This window comes from Lampetra fluviatilis, chromosome 60 (assembly GCF_964198595.1).
Source record: "Lampetra fluviatilis chromosome 60, kcLamFluv1.1, whole genome shotgun sequence".
In the NCBI taxonomy this organism is placed as follows: domain Eukaryota; kingdom Metazoa; phylum Chordata; class Hyperoartia; order Petromyzontiformes; family Petromyzontidae; genus Lampetra; species Lampetra fluviatilis.
The window spans coordinates 3,729,634-3,747,823 of NC_136334.1; the positions used below are offsets into that span (position 1 = coordinate 3,729,634).

At 53.7% G+C, this 18,190-nt stretch overlaps 2 protein-coding genes across 5 annotated transcripts in view; one reads left to right on the plus strand and one right to left on the minus strand.

The window, feature by feature from the left end:
- Positions 1–2,196, minus strand: part of LOC144951024 (copper-transporting ATPase 2-like) — an 85,867-nt gene extending 83,671 nt beyond the window's left edge. For all 3 annotated transcript variants that reach the window (XM_078881261.1, XM_078881259.1, XM_078881260.1), the window contains exon 1: positions 1,430–2,196. The gene's annotated coding sequence lies outside the window, so the exon portion shown is untranslated. The remainder of the gene's footprint in view (positions 1–1,429) is intronic.
- Positions 2,197–2,449: 253 nt separating this feature from the next.
- On the plus strand, positions 2,450–17,845 carry ALG11 (ALG11 alpha-1,2-mannosyltransferase). Of its 2 annotated transcripts, none has more exons than XM_078881263.1 (5): positions 2,450–2,860; positions 6,153–6,359; positions 7,487–8,234; positions 9,265–9,457; positions 16,585–17,840. In XM_078881263.1, exons 1-5 carry the CDS (start codon positions 2,826–2,828, stop codon positions 16,860–16,862), a joined length of 1,461 nt encoding a protein of 486 aa, XP_078737389.1. In that variant the 5' UTR covers positions 2,450–2,825; the 3' UTR covers positions 16,863–17,840. The 2 variants fall into 2 exon arrangements, with proteins under 2 accessions (XP_078737389.1, XP_078737390.1); XM_078881264.1 differs by lacking the exon at positions 2,450–2,860 and adding an exon at positions 2,867–2,886 and having other exon boundaries at positions 6,241–6,359; positions 16,585–17,845.
- Positions 17,846–18,190: the final 345 nt, after the last annotated feature.

Here is an 18,190-nt window from a genome sequence, read left to right on the forward strand (position 1 = left end):
CTCACTCACTCACCCACCATCTCACTCACCCACCCACCATCTCACTCACCCACCCACCATCTCACTCACCCGTCCACCATCTCACTCACCAACCTACCATCTCACTCACTCACCCACCCACCATCTCACTCACCCACTCACCATCTCACTCACCCACCCACCATCTCACTCACTCACCCACCATACCACTCACCCACTCACCCACGCTCTGCACTCACCCACCCACCATATCACTCATCCACCCACCATCTCACTCACTCACCCACCATATCACTCACTCACCCACCCACCATATCACTCACTCACTCACTCACCCACCATATCACTCACTCACCCACCACATCACTCACTCACCCACCATCTCCTTCACCAACCCACCATCTCATTCACCCACCCACCATCTCACTCACTCACCCACCCACCATCTCACTCACTCACTCACCAACCCACCATCTCACTCACCCACCCACCATCTCACTCACCCACCCACCATCTCACTCACCCACCCACCATCTCACTCACCCACCCACCATCTCACTCACCCACCCACCATCTCACTCACTCACCCACCCACAATCTCACTCACTCACCCACCCACCATCTCACTCACTCACCCACCCACCATCTCACTCACTCACCCACCCACCATCTCACTCACTCACCCACCCACCATCTCACTCACTCACCCACCCACCATCTCACTCACTCACCCACCCACCATCTCACTCACTCACCCACCATCTCACTCACCCACCCACCATCTCACTCACCCACCATTACACTCACCCACCCACGTCTCACTCACTCACCCACCGTCTCACTTACTCACCCACCATCTCACTCACCCACCCACCATCTCACTCACCCACCCACCATCTCACTCACCCACCCACCATCTCACTCACCCACCCACCATCTCACTCACCCACCCACCATCTCACTCACCCACCCACCATCTCACTCACTCACCCACCATCTCACTCACTCCCTCACCATCTCACTCACCCACCCACCATCTTCACTCACCCACCCACCATCTCATTCACCCACCATCTCACTCACCCACCCACCATCTCACTCACCCACCCACCATCTCACTCACTCACCCACCCACCATCTCATTCACCCACCCACCATCTCACTCACCCACCCACCATCTCACTCACTCACCCACCCACCATCTCACTCACTCACCCACCCACCATCTCACTCACTCACCCACCCACCGTCTCACTCACTCACCCACCCACCGTCTCACTCACCCACCCACCCACCATCTCACTCACCCACCCACCAAGATCCACTCCAGCTCTTGAACCCACGATCCACTGCTGGACTGAACTCTCTCTCTCAGCCCTGTGAGTCTCATCTGCAGACAACCTCGCTCGACTGTTCTACCTCGTCACCCCCATCACCCCCGGGTCGTTACCTCAGAGCTGAGGCCGGAAGCTTCGCGTCCACTGCGCAATCCGATGGGATGAGAGTCGGAGGGGATGAGAGGGGAGATGAGGGGGGGGGATGAGAGTCGGGACGCCCTGGCCCCGCGCGACCCGTAACCCAGCCGCACGGTGGACGAGGGTGTTGCTGATGCTGGTGATGATGGTGGTGGTGGTGGTGCTGGTGGTGATGATGATGGTGCTGCTGATGATTGTGGTGGTGACGGTGGTGGTGGTGACGGTGGTGGTGGTGTTGCTGATGGTGTTGTTGTTTGATGCTGATGCTGCTGATGGTGGTGGTGACGCTGATAATGGTGGTGTTGTTTGACGGTAGTGATGATGACGGTGGTGATGGTGGTGTTGTTTGACGGTAGTGATGATGACGGTGGTGTTGTTGATGGTGGTGTTGTTGATGGTGTTGTTGATGGTGGTGTTGTTTGACGGTGGTGGTGTTGTTTGATGCTACTGATGGTGGTGATTGTCAACGATGTGACCGGTGATGACGATGTTACCGCGACGCGATGGCGCGCGCTGGAAGTCGCTTGCTGATGACGTAACGAGGAGGAGGCGGAGGCGGAAAGAGGATTATGAGGATGTGACGTCACGGCGACTCGGTGCCTTGTGACGTCACCCGCTGTTGCTGCTTGCCGGTGGTTGTGGTTGTTGTTGATGAGGATGTGACGTCACGATGATTCGGTGCCTTGTGACGTCACCAGCTGTTGCTGCTGCCCGTTGGTTGTGGTTGTTGTTGGTATTCTTATTCTTAGGTTTTTTCGTTAAAGTCACGTAGGTAAAACATCAAAATGAATGAAAATAAAATAAAACAAAAATCACGACGTTTCGGAGGCAACACAAGTCTCCGTCAAATCTAGAATTAGTTGTTGTTGGTGTTGGTGAGGATGTGACGTCACGGCGACTCGGTGCCTTGTGACGTCACCCGCTGTTGCTGCTGCCCGTTGGTTGTTGTTGGTGTTGGTGAGGATGTGACGTCACGGCGACTCGGTGCCTTGTGACGTCACCCGCTGTTGCTGCTGCCCGTTGGTTGTTGTTGGTGTTGGTGAGGATGTGACGTCACGGCGACTCGGTGCCTTGCGACGTCACCCGCTGTTGCTGTTGCCCGGTGGTTGTTGTGGTTGTTGGTGGTGGTGGTGATCATGATGAGGATGTGACGTCACGTGCTTCCTCCTCCCACCCACCCCCCAGACTTTCCTGCCCCTCGTCGTGACGTCGCTGGAGCGCTCCCCTCGCTGTTGGCTGCGGCAGCCGCCCGCGAGAGACAGAGACACAGAGAGACAGAGAGAGACAGAGACACAGAGAGAGACAGAGACAGACAGAGAGACACACAGAGACAGAGAGACACAGACACACAGACAGAGACAGCGTGCGGGCATGGACGCGGCGGAGACTGTGCACGGAGCCATCAGGTGACGGCGGGGGTTGGGGACACGGAGTGAGCCCCCCGCTGCCCCCCCCCTCCTGCCCCAAACCCCCCTCTTGTTTGTCCTTCTGTCTCCCCCCCCCCCGTGTCCCTCTGCCCCCCCCCCCCCGCCGTGTCCCTCTGCCCCCCCCCCGTGTCCCTCTGTCTGCCCCCCCCGTGTCCCTCTGCCCCCCCCCGTGTCCCTCGGTCTGCCCCCCCCCCCGTGTCCCTCTGCCCCCCCGTGTCCCTCTGCCTGCCCCCCCCGTGTCCCTCTGCCCGCCCCCCCCCGTGTCCCTCTATCTGCCCCCCCCCCCCATGTCCCTCTGTCTGCCCCCCCCCGTGTCCCTCTGCCCCCCCCCCCCGTGTCCCTCTGCCTGCCCCCCCCCCCGTGTCCCTCTGTCTGCCCCCCCCCCCCGTGTCCCTCTGGCTGCCCCCCCCGTGCTCCTCCCCCCCCCCGTGTCCCTCTGCCCCCCCCCCCCGTGTCCCTCTGTCTGCCCCCCCCCGTGTCCCTCTGCCCCCCCCGTGTCCCTCTATCTGCCCCCCCCGTGCTCCTCCCCCCCCCCTGTGTCCCTCTGCGCCCCCCCCGTGTCCCTCTGTCTGCCCCCCCCGTGTCCCTCTGCCCCCCCCCCGTGTCCCTCTATCTGCCCCCCCCGTGCTCCTCCCCCCCCCCCCCCGTGTCCCTCTGCCCCCCCCCCCGTGTCCCTCTGTCTGCCCCCCCCTGTGTCCCTCTGACCCCCCCCCCCCCACATTGTTCCCTCTGTCTGCCCCCCTGTTTGTGTTTCTCCCCCCACCATCCCCCCATATGCTGTCAATAGCAGTGGCGGCCCAGGTCCATGACCAGACAGTTGTGAGTCTTGGGTCCGTGTGGACACAGCGTGAGGGCCCACCACACATTTGAAACAATTGCGGTTTTGACAGCATGATGGTACGGGTTGTTTTCGCACTATTTGTCTATGGGGCCGTCCATAAATGACGTCACGCACCTAGGGGGCGGGGGGTCAGACATTTGTGACGTCACATCAAAATGCGCAACTTTAAATATAGACAACACGTTCTACTTAATTAAATAGACTTTTAAATAAATGTTTTCTCATACAACATCAGAGTGCAGCGCCACATTAAATACGCACTACAATGACAATAGTTTAAAGCGATTTGAAGCATGTTTTATTTTGGGGAGGGGGGCAGAGCTTTGTGACGTCATATTTGAGGGGGGGGGGTCTGACTTTTTGTGACGCCGTGTGACGAAGGGGGGGGGGTCAAAAATCGTCCAAAATCGCGTGACGTCATTTATGGACGGGCCCCTTGCAACGAAGAACACCGGCGTGGAGTGTGCGGCAGGCCTGAAGCCGAGGTGTCGTGGGGTCTCGGGGGTGGGGGGGGGGGCCCACGTTGCTCGTTTCAATGTGTCTGTGTGAACGCTGGTGTCGAAATAGCCCCAAATGAGCACCCGGTGCAGTGATGTATAAACATCGCCACTGGGGAGACAAAGGCGGTCGGGCTTGGTGCTGGCCACACCACCCCCTCGTGTACCGGTCCGGTCTTCACAGGTGCTCACTAACAGCACTTGACCCAACAGTGTTCAAGGCTGTGCGGGTGATGGGGTCTTTGTCTTTGAACCCTGGCACTGGCTTTAAATTTTGGCTTTTAATTTTGACTTAAAACGTTCGTGACTGCAGGTTCTTTCGGTAAAGTCACGTAGATAGAAAAAAATATTTTTTAAAAGATATATATAAAATAATACATTGAAAATAATAAAAGCAAAAAAACACGATAAAAATACTAAAGAAAAATAGTTAAATAAATTAGAATTAAAAAATTAAATTGGCGCTGGCCTCGTTTTCACTACCGGTGGGGAGCCGTGCCGTGCCACGCCACCACGTCCCCAGCACGACACCCTCGGCTCGAGCCGTGCCACTCACGGGCTCGCAGTTAACAAACAAATTAATAACCCCGAGTGGTTGGGACTCGTTTTCAGCAGGGCCCTGACGCCATGGATTTTTACTTCAAGATGTTTACCGGAGCACCCGGGGAAAACCCACACGTGCGTGCAAGGGGACAACACCCAATCCCCGTATAGATGGAAACAGATGGCGATCAGTCCACTTGCTGGACTGCCTTGTGGCGGGGGCCAGGGTACAGCACCTCCATGCCCAACGGGAAAGGAGTTTTCGCAACATTTGTGCCATCCACCGACCCTCTCCTCCACGCAGTTCTGGTTGATGTTCCTGCTGTTGTGGAGTGGCTCATGCAGCCAACTGTGGCTGCAGGGTTTTGGTAGTACATGTTTATGCCATTTATTGTGAAAATTCCGTCACAGTTCCTATGATTGCTTTTTCATTGCTTTCATGGCTTTATTTTGGTAATTTCGAAAAGTGTATTGGTTTAGCCATGTTTGTTTGTTGTAGTACAGAGTTAGACTGATGGCCTTAATCTAAGTTGTCTTATGGTTGTTGTTGTTGTTGTTTGACTTGCATCCCACTGGGATTTTTGCACACAGCGTTGGTGTACGGTGTTTTTTTCTGCAATATTTTGCTGTCTTTTCTTGGATTTTCTGTTTGCACTTAGTCACATTCACTTTAAGATGTTTTTTGTTCATGTTTTTTGTTTGTTGCGGTTGCACCCGATTCAAGAGCCGAATGGCTCACAGGGCTATACCTAATAAATGAACTTGAACAGGCGTGCGTAGCCACGACCGCTCTGCTAACCTGTGTGTGTCTATTCCAGCGTCACAGCTTTGGTTCCGCAGTGGCGGCATTGATAACACTGGTCAACAAAACAAAATATTTTTTTTTGGCCTGGACTTTTGCAGCTGTTTTAGACTAATTTCAGGGCGCTGATTCTAAATGTGATCTCAGATTTGCTCTATCACATCTCATTTTTATGCTATCGGCATACCCCATTTTCATTGATTTTACCCGAAATTAACTCTGTCACTTATGATTGCAAGTTGTTGCGAGTCAGTGACTGCTTTAGTGTTAAAATATGGTGCTGTATTTTTAGGATAGTGTGCTTATAATATAATTTTATGTAGATATACACATTTATTTAATATTTTTCTTCTGCAGCTTTTATTGAAAATGCAATATTTGATATCTCAAAAACCTGATGTGATAGACAAAAACTGAAAAAAATTCCCTTAAAACCGTTGGAATACCTTATGCCAGAAAAAGTGTGTTGACCAGTGTAATATACTCTGATCGGGTGGGGGGAGGGCGTTGCTGCTGTGTGGCTTTTCCCGCCCACATTGTAGAAAACCACCGCCATGCGTAACCGTGAGCTGTGCGTCTGCGCCGCAGGTTGTTTGCTTCGATTCTCCTGCCGCTGGCGCTGGCCCTGGTCGTGTTGATGCTGGCGCTCGTCGCGCTTCTCTTCCTCGTGCGCCAGTGGATGGTGTCGAGCCGAGGCGACGCGCCGCTGGTGGTGGCGTTCTTCCACCCGTACTGCAATGCCGGCGGCGGTGGAGAGCGCGTGCTGTGGTGCGCCCTGAGGACCCTGCAGAGCAAGTAAGAGCGGAGCTCCTGGCACTTCTACGGTTTACTGCGCGTGAGTAGATGAACCCGTTCCGATGAGGTACGCGTACGTCATATTCTTGGTTCTTTCGGTAAAGTCACGTAGAAGGGAAATGATAAAAAAATAAAAATTTAACATAATAAGATACAATTTTCACGACGTTTCGGCCACAACGCAAGCAGCCGTCAAGATCGGCATCGAACCCACTATCTTGTATACCAGGTAAGGCAGATGGCATCTCTACTCTTTGTTTTTTTCGGTAAAGTCACGTAGGTGAAAATAAAATAAAAAAACAACTAAATTAAATCACGACGTTTCGGTGGCAACACAAGCTATCATCTTCAGGCGGAACTGTTACAGCCAAAATCACTGTACGACAGTTCCACCTGAAGACGGAAGCTTGTGTTGCCTCCGAAACATCGTGATTTAATTTAGTTTTTTATTTTATTTTCACCTATGTGACTTTACCGAAAAAACCAAAGAGTATGGATCCTTACAGTCACGAAAACTTCAAATCTAGAACAGATGGCATCTCGCCACCCGTCTTTTTGCATCTTTTCCACGTGTGTCTGCTTGCGTCTTCTTGTCTGTTCCATCCGTCTGTTCCACGTGTCTTGTCTCTGAATTGGGATTATACTCCATTGGGATTATATGTAGCAATCATTGCCCCCTACTGGCAGACTGATGCCCGTTTGCAGGCCAGGTGCTGAGTCACCTCGTGCAGCCCATGGACAGCTGCCACAGGGAGTGCCCTTTCAAATGTGTTGATATGAGATGTGACTTCAAGCGTTCTTGAGTCAACCAGTGCTGTCGCGTTAACCAGGTGTTTGCGTCATGCAGGTATTTGTCTTTGTGATGTAGGGGAAGTGTTGGCGTCCTGGTTAGTGCACCGTGCTACTAACCCGATAACCTGAGTTGCATTCCCTTTCGAGATCCTACTCAAATGAATACCTGGTGTAATGTGTCAACTTCGTCACTAGGGAGACAAAGGTGGCCGTGCTTAGTGAAGCCACCCACCCCTTTCATGTGCCGTGTCGGCCTTCATCGGCGTTACTCCCTAACAGCACTTGCCCCATCAGTCTGTTCAGGCTACAACGGGGGATGTTTGCGTTTGGTGCAGGTACAAGGACGCGGTGTTTGTCGTGTACACGGGCGACACGGGAGTCACCGGAGCCCAGATCATCGAGGGAGCTCGCCAGCGCTTTAACATCACCCTTCCCCGTCCCGTCGACTTCGTATTCCTGCGCTGCCGATACCTGGTGGAGGCCGAGCGATATCCGCACTTCACCCTCCTGGGCCAGAGCCTGGGCTCCATCGTGCTGGGATGGGAGGCGCTGTGCCGCCGTGTGCCTCACGTCCTCATCGACTCGATGGGCTACGCGTTCGTGATGCCCCTCTTCCGCTTCCTGGGCGGCTGCCGCGTGGGCTGCTACGTCCATTACCCCACGATCAGCGTCGACATGCTGAACGTCGTGCGGGACCGAGCCGCGCGCTTAAACAACGCCGGCCGCATCTCGCGCAGCCCCCTGTTGAGCAGCACAAAAGTGGTCTACTACCGGCTGTTCGCGTGGCTGTACGGCCTGGTGGGCTCCAGCGCCCGCTGCGTGATGGTCAACTCCTCGTGGACGCTGGGTCACGTGCTGGCGCTGTGGCGCTGCAGCGACCGCACCGCCGTCGTGTACCCTCCGTGCGACGTCGACGCCTTCCTGGAGCTGCCGCTGGAGCGACAGGAGGAGGGCGGCGGTGGTGGTGAGCTGACGATAGTGTCCGTGGCGCAGTTCCGGCCGGAGAAGGATCACGCCCTGCAGATCCGCGCCTTCCACCGGCTCCAGGAGTTGTTGGCGCCCGCGGAGCGAGCGCGCGTGAAGGTGGCCGTCGTTCTGAACACGCTGTCAGATTGTGCAGCTCTCGTGCCTGCGTGAATGTTAAACTAAAACTGCGACACTTTTTATTTTACCAGGTAAGGGGCCACTGGGGCTATGTATCTATTTCTCAGAAGCGGCCTGGCTATCACAAATGACAGCTCAACGAGGTGGCTTATCACGTGGAAATGTATAGCAGCCAGCTGGTGCTGGTTTGGTCTGTAATGTGCATGTATTATTCAGAGCTGGTGCTGGTAGATGGTGATATTATTACCCGATTTGTGTGTGTGTGTGAATGACAGTTGGTGGTGGTATCATTACCGATGTGCGTGTGTGCGTGATTGACAGTTGGTGGTGGTATCATTACCGATGTGCATGTGTGTGTGTGATTGACAGTTGGTGGTGGTATCATTACCGATGTGCGTGTGTGCGTGATTGATAGTTGGTGGTGGTATCATTACTGATGTGTGTGTGCGTGATTGACAGTTGGTGGTGGTATCATTACCGATGTGCGTGTGTGTGTGATTGACAGTTGGTGGTGGTATCATTACCGATGTGCGTGTGTGCGTGATTGACAGTTGGTGGTGGTATCATTACCGATGTGCGTGTGTGCGTGATTGACAATTGGTGGTGGTATCATTACTGATGTGCGTGTGTGCGTGATTGACAGTTGGTGGTGGTATCATTACTGATGTGCGTGTGTGTGTGATTGACAGTTGGTAGTGGTATCATTACTGATGTGTGTGCGTGATTGACAATTGGTGGTGGTATCATTACCGATGTGCGTGTGTGCGTGATTGACAATTGGTGGTGGTATCATTACCGATGTGTGTGTGTGTGTGTGATTGACAGTTGGTGGTGGTATCATTACTGATGTGCGTGTGTGCGTGATTGACAGTTGGTGCTGGTATCATTACCGATGTGCGTGTGTGCGTGATTGACAGTTGGTGCTGGTATCATTTCCGATGTGCGTGTGTGCGTGATTGACCGTTGGTGCTGGTATCATTTCTGATGTACGTGTGTGCGTGATTGACAGCTGGTGCTGGTGGGTGGTTGTCGGGACCGGGAGGACCAGAAGAGGGTGGACGGCTTGCGAGCCCTGGCCGCGTCTCTGGGCCTGGATCTCAGCGTGGAATTCCACATCGGAGTTTCCTTCTCCGAGCTCAAAGCGCTGTTGGGCCGAGCCACCATCGGTCTCCACACCATGTGGAACGAGCACTTCGGAATAGGTATCACGCTCACACGCGCCGTCACCTCGCATTGATCCCTTGTGTTATTTTTCTCTTGTGCCTTGTTTTTTTTTAACAGCACGTAAATCTCCGTACCCCGCACCGTGGGAAGGGGAGTAGAGTCGAGGATGTAATTGATGGAGAAAGAAAAGAGGAACGGGAGAGGGATGGGACCCCAGGACGGAAAGTCTCAAGATGAGCAGCAGGAAGGGGAGGAGGAGCGGGAGAAACAATGCTCGGGCCAATATGTCGGGGATGGTGAGAGGGTGATGATGGGGGTGATTAGAGGGGAGGGAAGAGAGAAAGAAGAGAGTACAGAATGAGCGAACAGGAGTGACCTGCACGGAGGAGCAGAGTCTGTTTTCACAGGGGGCTGCAGTTGGGAGAGGAGAGGGGTTTAGTTCAAGTTCATTTATTAGGTATAGCCCTGTGAGCCATTCGGCTCTTGAATCGGGTGCAACCGCAACAAACAAAAAACATAAACATGAATAAGAAAACATCTTAAAGTGAATATGTGACTACAGTGCAAACAGAAAATCCAAGAAAAGACAGCAAAATATTGCAGAAAAAGCACCGTACACCAACACTGTGTGCAAAAATCCCAGTGGGATGCAAGTCAAACAACAACACAACAACCACAAGACAACTTAGATTAAGGTCATCAGTCTTACTCCGTACTACAACAAACAAACATGGCCAAACCAGTAAACTTTTCGAAATCACCAAAATAAAGCAATGAAACAGTGATCATAGGAACTGTGACGGAATTTTCACAATAAATGACAAACAACATTTACCACCAAAACCCTGCAGCCATAGTTGGCTGCATGAGTCACTCCACAACAGCAGGAGCATCAATCGGATATTATAATTTTTCAATGCACCTTTAAGATCAAACACAGGTCATACTTTGCAGCGATCATCCGCCACACAGAAGTCACGTGATTTACGCGAGGCTTGAGCTGATTTAGATAGAGAGATGAAGATCCATAGTTGAGATGGAAGGGATTCAGGATGGAGGTGGCCCACACAAAAGTCACCTTGTGAATATTGGCCATATTTACAAATGTGGTGGAACAGCTGCACGAGTACGTTTGGGATGATGATGATGACCAAATAGCTGGGCCCCTTGATTATAGGATGAATATAACGCCCATCAATAATGCCTTCTTCTTGGTTCTTTCGGTAAAGTCACGTAGAAGGGAAATAATAAAATAAAAAAAATCAAACATTATAAAATACAATTCTCACGAGGTTTCGGCCACAACGCAAGCAGCCGTCCTCAGGTGAAGAACAGGTCTGTCGGAAAGACAGCGTCTGAATGAACACCACCATGCTTGGCAGCGTATAGTTAAGCTGGGTTAGGGGAGGAAGGGTGCCTTGACAAAGGAATTTGCATATCAACAGAGGAATTTAGCATATTTATGTAAAATGCAAATATGGGATTAATCACTACTTGTGGAATGCGTAGGAGGTGGGGGGGGTCTCAAAGTCATATTTTGCCCGTGCATTATGTAGGATTAGCAGCAACAAAGGGAGGAGGTAGGGTTAGCAGTAATAAAGGGAAGAAATTTTAATAGAAATTTAATAGTAAGAAGAAGAACCAAGAATATGAATCCCTGCAGTCACGAAAGCTTTAAATCGAAATAATGCCTTCGTGATGATATCTCGGTGGTGTGAGAGCCGATGCAGCGACGATGAGAAGACGTGCAGGGCGGCCTGACACCGTCGATATTTGTGGAGTCACAGATGAGAAGGTTCTTGACGAGAGGAATTTTAATAGAATGTACACAATGTTATTATTATTACTACTAGATTTACATTTTGATTTAAAGCTTTCGTGACTGCAGGGATTCATATTCTTGGTTCTTTCGGTAAAGTCACGTAGAAGGGAAATAATAAAATAATACAAATATGAAACAATAAAAATTCTAACCCTAACAATATTTATTGTTTTATAATTGTATTATTGTATTATTTCCCTTCTACGTGACTTTACCGAAAGAACCAAGAATACTACTAGACTTGTTTACCCAGGAAAGCCTTCATGAGTGTCAAGGGTTCTTTTGCTGGAAGGTCCTGCCAAGTTTTGAGAGTACGGAGGCGATGTTTGCTACTGCTGTGTGTGATGCCAATTGAGCGGTAGTGTAGCGGTTAGCGTGCTGCGCTATGAACCTGGCGACCCGAGTTCGATCCCCGCTCACGGCCGACACCAGTGACGATTATTTGAACCGGTCCTGGGCCTCCCCTAGGTCGACTCAGCCTAAAATTAGTACCTTGTGCGGTGTGTTAACATTGCTACTACGGAGACAAAGGCGGCCGGGCGTGGTGTTGGCCACTACCCCTTCGTGTGCGGTGCTGACCTTGATTGGTGCTACACGCTAACAGCACTTTCCCCAACAGGCTGTTCAGGCTATTGGGTGGATCTTTGTTTTTGTACTATGTATATTGAACTTCTTTAGCACCGTAAATGGCCAACCGTGCTAATCGGAGGTGCAGGGGAAGGACCGCAAACTAAATGCAACAATTCATATTCTTAGGTTTTTTCGGTAAAGTCACGTAGGTAAAACATTAAAATTGATAAAAGTAAAAAAAATAACGACGTTTCGATTGCAACACAAGCAATCATCATCAGGTATAAATGAAATAGCAACAAAAAATTCTAACCAGAAAAACTATAGACAGACATATAAGCAGACAGATATCACCAAGATACATAGAGAGAGAGTAACACAGGTACAGAGAGGGAGATCGTCTCTGTTGAGTGGCCTAAAAAGCTTCAAATCTAGAATTAAATGCAACAAACAAGCAGCTAACAGCACTTCAAACACGGCAGGACCAATACTTCTGCCGTGGCTGATCATTACTTTAATGCGGCTGGCTCACGTGAAATTGATTTCTCTAAGACGATGGTACTTTGCAAGCCGACTGGCTATCAACAAAGATTCGTTCACGAAGCCATCCATATATACAGACACAGACACAATTTCAACGGAGACGATGGTTATGAACTCGGCAATCATTGGAAAGATGTCATCAACCACTTTGGGTCATGACTTTATTCGTGTTTTATTGTCAACCTCTACCGTCAGCAGTGTGGATGTGTGTAGCGTGGTGCAATGCCCCCCCCGCCATCTCTACCACCCTCTTTCCCCTATCTCTACCCCCCCCTCTCTCTCCCCCTATCTCTACCCCCCTCTCTCTCCCCCTATCTCTACCCCCCTCTCTCTCCCCCTATCTCTCCCCCCCCTCTCTCTCCCCCTATCTCTACCCCCCCCCCTCTCTCCCCCTATCTCTACCCCCCCTCTCTCTCCCCCAATCTCTCCCCCCCCTCTCTCTCCCCCTATCTCTCCCCCTATCTCTCCCCCCCCCCTCTCTCTCCCCCTATCTCTACCCCCCCCCCCTCTCCCCCTATCTCTACCCCCCCCTCTCTCTCCCCCTATCTCTCCCCCCCCCCCTCTCTCTCCCCCTATCTCTCCCCCTAACTCTCCCCCCCCCCTCTCTCTCCCCCTATCTCTACCCCCCTCTCTCTCCCCCTATCTCTCCCCCCCCCTCTCTCTCCCCCTATCTCTACCCCCCCCCTCTCTCCCCCTATCTCTACCCCCCCCTCTCTCCCCCTATCTCTACCCCCCCTCTCCTCTCCCCCTATCTCTCCCCCCCCCTCTCTCTCCCCCTATCTCTCCCCCTATCTCTCCCCCCCCCCTCTCTCTCCCCCTATCTCTACCCCCCCTCTCTCTCCCCCTATCTCTACCCCCCTCTCTCTCCCCCTATCTCTACCACCCTCTCTCTCCCCCTATCTCTCCCCCCCCCCCTCTCTCTCCCCCTATCTCTACCCCCCCCCTCTCTCCCCCTATCTCTACCTCCCCTCTCTCTCCCCCAATCTTTCCCCCCCCCTCTCTCTCCCCCTATCTCTCCCCCTATCTCTCCCCCCCCTCTCTCTCCCCCCTATCTCTCACCCCCCCCCCCCCCTCTCTCCCCCTATCTCTACCCCCCCCCTCTCTCTCCCCCTATCTCTCCCCCCCCTCTCTCTCCCCCTATCTCTACCCCCCCCCCCCTCTCCCCCTATCTCTACCCCCCCTCTCTCTCCCCCTATCTCTCCCCCCCTCTCTCTCCCCCTATCTCTCCCCCTATCTCTCCCCCCCCCCCTCTCTCTCCCCCTATCTCTACCCCCCTCTCTCTCCCCCTATCTCTCCCTCCCCCTCTCTCTCCCCCTATCTCTACCCCCCCCCTCTCTCCCCCTATCTCTACCCCCCCTCTCTCTCCCCCTATCTCTCCCCCCCCTCTCTCTCCCCCTATCTCTCCCCCTATCTCTCCCCCCCCCCTCTCTCTCCCCCTATCTCTACCCCCCCTCTCTCACCCCCTATCTCTACCCCCCCTCTCTCTCCCCCTATCTCTACCACCCTCTCTCTCCCCCTATCTCTCCCCCCCCCCTCTCTCTCCCCCCTATCTCTACCCCCCCCCCCTCTCTCCCCCTATCTCTACCCCCCCCTCTCTCTCCCCCTATCTCTCCCCCCCTCTCTCTCCCCCTATCTCTCCCCCCCCCCCCTCTCTCTCCCCCTATCTCTCCCCGCCCTCTCTCTCCCCCTATCTCTCCCCCCCCCTCTCTCTCCCCCTATCTCCCCCCCCCTCTCTCTCCCCCTATCTCTCCCCCCCCCCTCTCTCTCCCCCTATCTCTACCCCCCTCTCTCTCCCCCCTATCTCTACCCCCTCTCTCTCCCCCTATCTCCACCCCCCCTCTCTCTCCCCCTATCTCTACTCCCATCTCTCTCCCCCTATCTCTCCCCCCCTCTCTCTCCCCCTATCTCTTCCCCCCCCCCTCTCTCCCCTATCTCTACCCCCCTCTCTCTCCCCCTATCTCTCCCCCCCCCTCTCTCTCCCCCTATCTCTACCCCCCTCTCTCTCCCCCTATCTCTCCCCCCCTCTCTCTCCCCCTATCTCTCCCCCCCCCTCTCTCTCCCCCTATCTCTCACCCCCCTCTCTCTCCCCCTATCTCTACCCCCCTCTCTCTCCCCCTATCTCTCCCCCCCTCTCTCTCCCCCTATCTCTCCCCCCCCTCTCTCTCCCCCTATCTCTACCCCCCTCTCTCTCCCCCTATCTCTCCCCCCCCTCTCTCTCCCCCTATCTCTCCCCCCCCCTCTCTCTCCCCCTATCTCACCCCCTCTCTCTCCCCCTATCTCTCCCCCCCCCTCTCTCTCCCCCTATCTCTCCCCCCCCCTCTCTCTCCCCCTATCTCTCCCCCCCTCTATCTCCCCCTATCTCTCCCCCCCCCTCTCTCTCCCCCTATCTCTCCCCCCCCTCTCTCTCCCCCTATCTCTACCCCCCTCTCTCTCCCCCTATCTCTCCCCCCCCTCTTTCTCCCCCCCTCTCTCTCCCCCTATCTCTCCCCCCCCCTCTCTCTCCCCCTATCTCTCCCCCCCTCTCTCTCCCCCCCCCTCTCTCTCCCCCTATCTCTCCCCCCCCCCCTCTCTCTCCCCCTATCTCTCCCCCCCCCCCTCTCTCTCCCCCTATCTCTCCCCCCCCCCTCTCTCTCCCCCTATCTCTCCCCCCCCCCTCTCTCTCCCCCTATCTCTCCCCCCCTCTCTCTCCCCCTATCTCTCCCCCCCCCCTCTCTCTCCCCCTATCTCTACCCCCCTTTCTCTCCCCCTATCTCTACCCCCCTCTCTCTCCCCCTATCTCCACCCCCCCCCTCTCTGTCCCCCTATCTCTACTCCCATCTCTCTCCCCCTATCTCTCCCCCCCCTCTCTCTCCCCCTATCTCTTCCCCCCCCCCTCTCTCCCCCTATCTCTACCCCCCTCTCTCTCCCCCTATCTCTCCCCCCCCTCTCTCTCCCCCTATCTCTCACCCCCTCTCTCTCCCCCCTATCTCTCCCCCCCCCTCTCTCTCCCCCTATCTCTCCCCCCCCTCTCTCTCCCCCTATCTCTCCCCCCCCTCTCTCTCCCCCTATCTCTCCCCCCCTCTCTCTCCCCCTATCTCTCCCCCCCCTCTCTCTCCCCCCTATCTCTACCCCCCTCTCTCTCCCCCTATCTCTCCCCCCCCCTCTCTCTCCCCCCCTCTCTCTCCCCCTATCTCTCCCCCCCCCTCTCTCTCCCCCTATCTCTCCCCCCCTCTCTCTCCCCCTATCTCTCCCCCCCCTCTCTCTCCCCCTATCTCTCCCCCCCCCCCTCTCTCCCCCTATCTCCCCCCCCCCCTCTCTCTCCCCCTATCTCTCCCCCCCCCTCTCTCTCCCCCTATCTCTCCCCCCCCCTCTCCCCCTATCTCTACCCCCCTCTCTCTCCCCCTATCTCTACCCCCCTCTCTCTCCCCCTATCTCTACCCCCTCTCTCTCCCCCTATATCCACCCCCCCTCTCTCTCCCCCTATCTCTACCCCCCTCTCTCTCCCCCTATCTCTCCCCCCCATCTTTCTCCCCCTATCTCTCCCCCTCTCTCTCTCCCCCTATCTCCCCCCCCCCCCTCTCTCTCTCCCTATCTCTCCCTCCCTCTCTCCCCCTATCTCTACCCCCCTCTCTCTCCCCCTATCTCTACCCCCCCCTCTCTCTCTCCCCCTATCTCTACCCCCTTCCTCCCCCCATTGTCTATCTATCTCGCGCTTTACTCCGACATTGGCACTGGCTGCCCCGCCCACGCTGGTTACACCGCACAGATTTCCTTGCTGCTGCCTCGCAACTCTCGTCCCCTGCCCACTCACAACTTTGGAAGCCCTCATTATAAGCAGTGGCATTTGGAGGCTTCCCCCCTCTTTTCTCTCCGCCTGATGAAGACCGCTTGTGTTGCGGTCGAAAGGTCGTGGGTTTTTTGCTTTTATTTTATTTAATTTTTATAAAATTCTCATTTTATATCAACGTGACTTTACCAAAAGATTTCGATTTAAAGCTTTCGTGACTGCAGGGATTCATCTTCTTGGTTCTTTCGGTAAAGTCATGTAGAATGGAAATAATAAAATAAAACATAATAAAAGAATATAGTATAATAATATAATTATTTTATTATGTTGTATTTTTATTATATCCATTCAACTTGACTTTACCGAAATAACCAAGAATATTTTGTGTTGAGGCTCTAAACGACGGGAACCTTTGCCCCTTTTTTGCCGCGTCTCTCCCCCCCCCCCGCTCGCGCGTCCCGGAGGTGTGGTGGAGTGCATGGCCGCCGGCGCCGTCGTGCTAGCGCACGACTCGGGCGGCCCCAAGCTGGACATCGTCGTGCCCGCGGAGGGAGCGGCGACCGGCTACCTGGCCGCCAGCGAGGAGGCCTACGCCGAGGCCATGGCCGCCATCCTGGCGCTGCCACCGGCCGAGCGTGGGCAGCTACGTGAGCGAGCCCGGCGCTCCGTCTCCAGGTTCTCCGACGCCGAGTTCGAGCGCTCGTTTGCCGGCGCCACGGAGGCGCTGTTTGCCGGCGCGTAACCCGACGTGCGTGCGTACGTGCGTGTTGAACGTAGCCAGTGGCGCTCATCGGATGTGCGGGGGGGGGGACAACAAAAAGGCCCCCCGTGGAGCCGTTGAGGTGTACCCGGCGTCGTTAGATTTGTCGTCATCGCAGCGCAGCGGCGTGAAGCTCACCGATTCACGTTTGTTTATTGGGTTGAGCACCACGGGAGTAGCGAAAATCCAAAGTTCTTTTTGTTATCCCTCCTCCGCCATCCCGGCAAAATTGACACGTTTACAACGGTGTCAATAGCACGCGGCGTTTCGTCGTTCAAGTTATGACCGATAAAGCTCCTCACGAGCGGTGTAAGTGTGACGATCTCGTGCGATGTTCGAGGATTAATCACGAGAATTTCAACAAATCTCCCGTGCGGCCGAACCCAAATGCAGGGACGGATCCTTGTATTGGCTACGGAAACCAACGTTTTGTGATGTTTACTGTACATAACCCCAGTGTCCCTAAAGTTCATCCACATTCTGCTTGACTCTTTTGGAGTTGGCCACACAGCCCCGATTATAGGAGGGCAGAGCTTGAACAATTGTCAGCAGCGTCGGTCCGGTTCGCCTTTCCGCTGTTTTGTATTTCGCGCATCCCGTGCATAAAGAAACTGTGTGCTGCGTTACGCATTGCTACAGCGGTTGTTTGCGATGCAGCTTCAGTGAATGACTGCGATATAAAACTGAAATATTGTCTCATTAAAACATTGTTGCGGCTGTGCGAGAAAAAGGTCTTCAGTCTCAACATTCTATCGATCGTCGTTTATTTGTCACACGGGGGAAAGTCGGGTTTAGCGAGCTACCCAGCTCGTTCGTCGCGGAGATCCGCGGTGTTGTCGGCACAGAACGAGAGCAACAGACAACATCAAGGTGTTAATTCTAGATTTGAAGCTTTCGTGACTGCAAGGATTCATATTCTTAGGTTTTTTCGGTAAAGTCACGTAGGTAAAAAAATAAAATTAATAAAAGTTAAATAAAATAAAAATCACGACGTTTCGGAGGCAACACAAGCTTCCGTCTTCAGGTGGAACCGTCACAGCACGATAGCTACGTGACTTTACCGAAAAAACCTAAGAATATAAACATCAAGGTGATCCCGTATTGGAGGAACAGGCAACAACGGAGTGGAATCGAACACGTCAGAGGTGCAGGCAAACTTCGTGCTTAAAGAACTAATATTAACTAATATTAACTAATATTAACAATAAACAATGGGCACATTATATTCTTGGTTCTTTCGGTAAAGTCACGTAGAAGGAAACAATAAAATAATAAAAATATAAAAAATATAATTCTCACGACGTTTCGAC